The sequence below is a fragment of the Myotis brandtii genome, unplaced genomic scaffold (genome assembly GCF_000412655.1).
Source record: "Myotis brandtii unplaced genomic scaffold, ASM41265v1 scaffold2561, whole genome shotgun sequence".
Classification (NCBI taxonomy): domain Eukaryota; kingdom Metazoa; phylum Chordata; class Mammalia; order Chiroptera; family Vespertilionidae; genus Myotis; species Myotis brandtii.
In genome coordinates this window covers 386,014-387,489 of record NW_005359721.1, presented here as the reverse complement: position 1 = coordinate 387,489, position 1,476 = coordinate 386,014, and the positions used below count along the sequence as shown (strand labels likewise).

At 65.2% G+C, this 1,476-nt stretch overlaps 1 protein-coding gene across 1 annotated transcript in view; it reads left to right on the top strand.

Moving 5' to 3' along the window:
* The window catches only part of COL11A2 (collagen, type XI, alpha 2), a 27,718-nt gene that overhangs the window by 17,727 nt on the left and 8,515 nt on the right, over positions 1-1,476 (top strand). The window contains exons 40-43 of the mRNA XM_014541023.1: positions 293-400; positions 758-847; positions 1,021-1,074; positions 1,325-1,460. Of these exons, the coding sequence (XP_014396509.1) occupies positions 293-400; positions 758-847; positions 1,021-1,074; positions 1,325-1,460 (388 nt within the window). The remainder of the gene's footprint in view (positions 1-292; positions 401-757; positions 848-1,020; positions 1,075-1,324; positions 1,461-1,476) is intronic.

Below are 1,476 nucleotides of genomic sequence, written 5' to 3'. Positions count from 1 at the left end.
CGTGGGGGCTGGGGGCTGGGCACGTGGGGGCTGGGGCTGGAGCTCTGGTGCTGAACTTCGTGTGTTTCCTGGGCCGCTTCTCATCTTCTTGGCTCAGAGGAGAGACGGGTCCCCAACCGGACGCAGGTGGTGCCGGTGCTCCTCACGGGGTCGGCACCGGGCGGGCCGGGAGACCCCGCAGCTTTGGGCAGGGGTGCAGGGGTTCGGGGGGTAGTTTAGGGTGGCCAGGGGGGCTGCTTTGGGCCCAGTGGAATGAAAGGCTGAGGTTGGAGTCTCTCGGCCCCTTTCCCAGGGAGCAGCAGGAGAAACCGGGCCCATGGGGGAGAGAGGTCACCCAGGCCCCCCAGGGCCCCCTGGAGAGCAGGGACTGACGGGAACAGCTGGAAAAGAAGGCACGAAGGTCAGTACAGTGCTGGCTCCGGCAGCGCACCAGCTAGAGTGGGACCCACGGAGCCCCGCACGGCCCTGCGCGAGGACGACACGCACATTCGTGAAGCGCCCTAACTGTGGGCAAAGCAGGGGAAATGGGGCGAGAGGCACACGATGCCTGTGCAGACACTGCTTTATTGAGTTTACACTTAAAACCTGTATGGTTTTTCGAGCCAATGTCACCCCAATAAATTCAATTTAAAAAAGGTGTAGTAGAGGCTGGGCAGAGGGGAACTTGGGGACCAGGTTGGGGATGTGAGGGGGTCAGAGATCGCTCTGCATAATGTGGGAGCGTGGCTGTGGCTCACCACCTCTCCTTCTCTCCTAGGGAGACCCCGGCCCTCCTGGGGCCCCAGGGAAGGATGGTCCCGCTGGGCTGAGGGGCTTCCCAGGAGAGAGAGGCCTCCCCGGCACTGCTGTGAGTGACCCCAGCGACCGCCTGTAACGAGTCCCCGTGAGCCCTGGCGCCCAGAACCCCCACTCCCTTCCCTTGGAGCCCATCCCACCCCTAACCCTGCGAGTCTCCTTAGCCCGCCCCGTGATGTCCCACTTCCTGTCTCTCATCTGTTGCTCCGAATCTCTGGTTCATAGGGCGGAGCCGGCTTGAAGGGAAATGAAGGTCCGGCCGGCCCCCCTGGTCCTGCGGTGAGTCTGGGGTCCCTGGGGGCAACGGAGGACCAGGAAGGGGTGGGCGAGGAAGAGTGAGGAGCGGCATCTGCACCTCGCTGGCCGGGGCGGGTGGTCGGGGCGGGCACAGCACGAAAGGCAGGGCCAGCCATAATGCATCCGATTGGGGCTCTTCTCCTGGGTACCGTGGTGGGGGGGCGGGGGGCGTGTCCTCTGGTGTGTAAGCTGTGGTCTCCTCCTTGGGGTCTGACTGCATTTCCTCTCTTAGGGCTCCCCTGGGGAACGCGGTGCAGCGGGATCCGGGGGACCCATTGGCCCCCCTGGGCGCCCAGGACCTCAGGGTCCCCCGGGAGCAGCAGGAGAGAAAGGTGTCCCGGTGAGTGTGGCTGGGGGTGTGCAGCGCCGCGCAAGGGGCCGTCC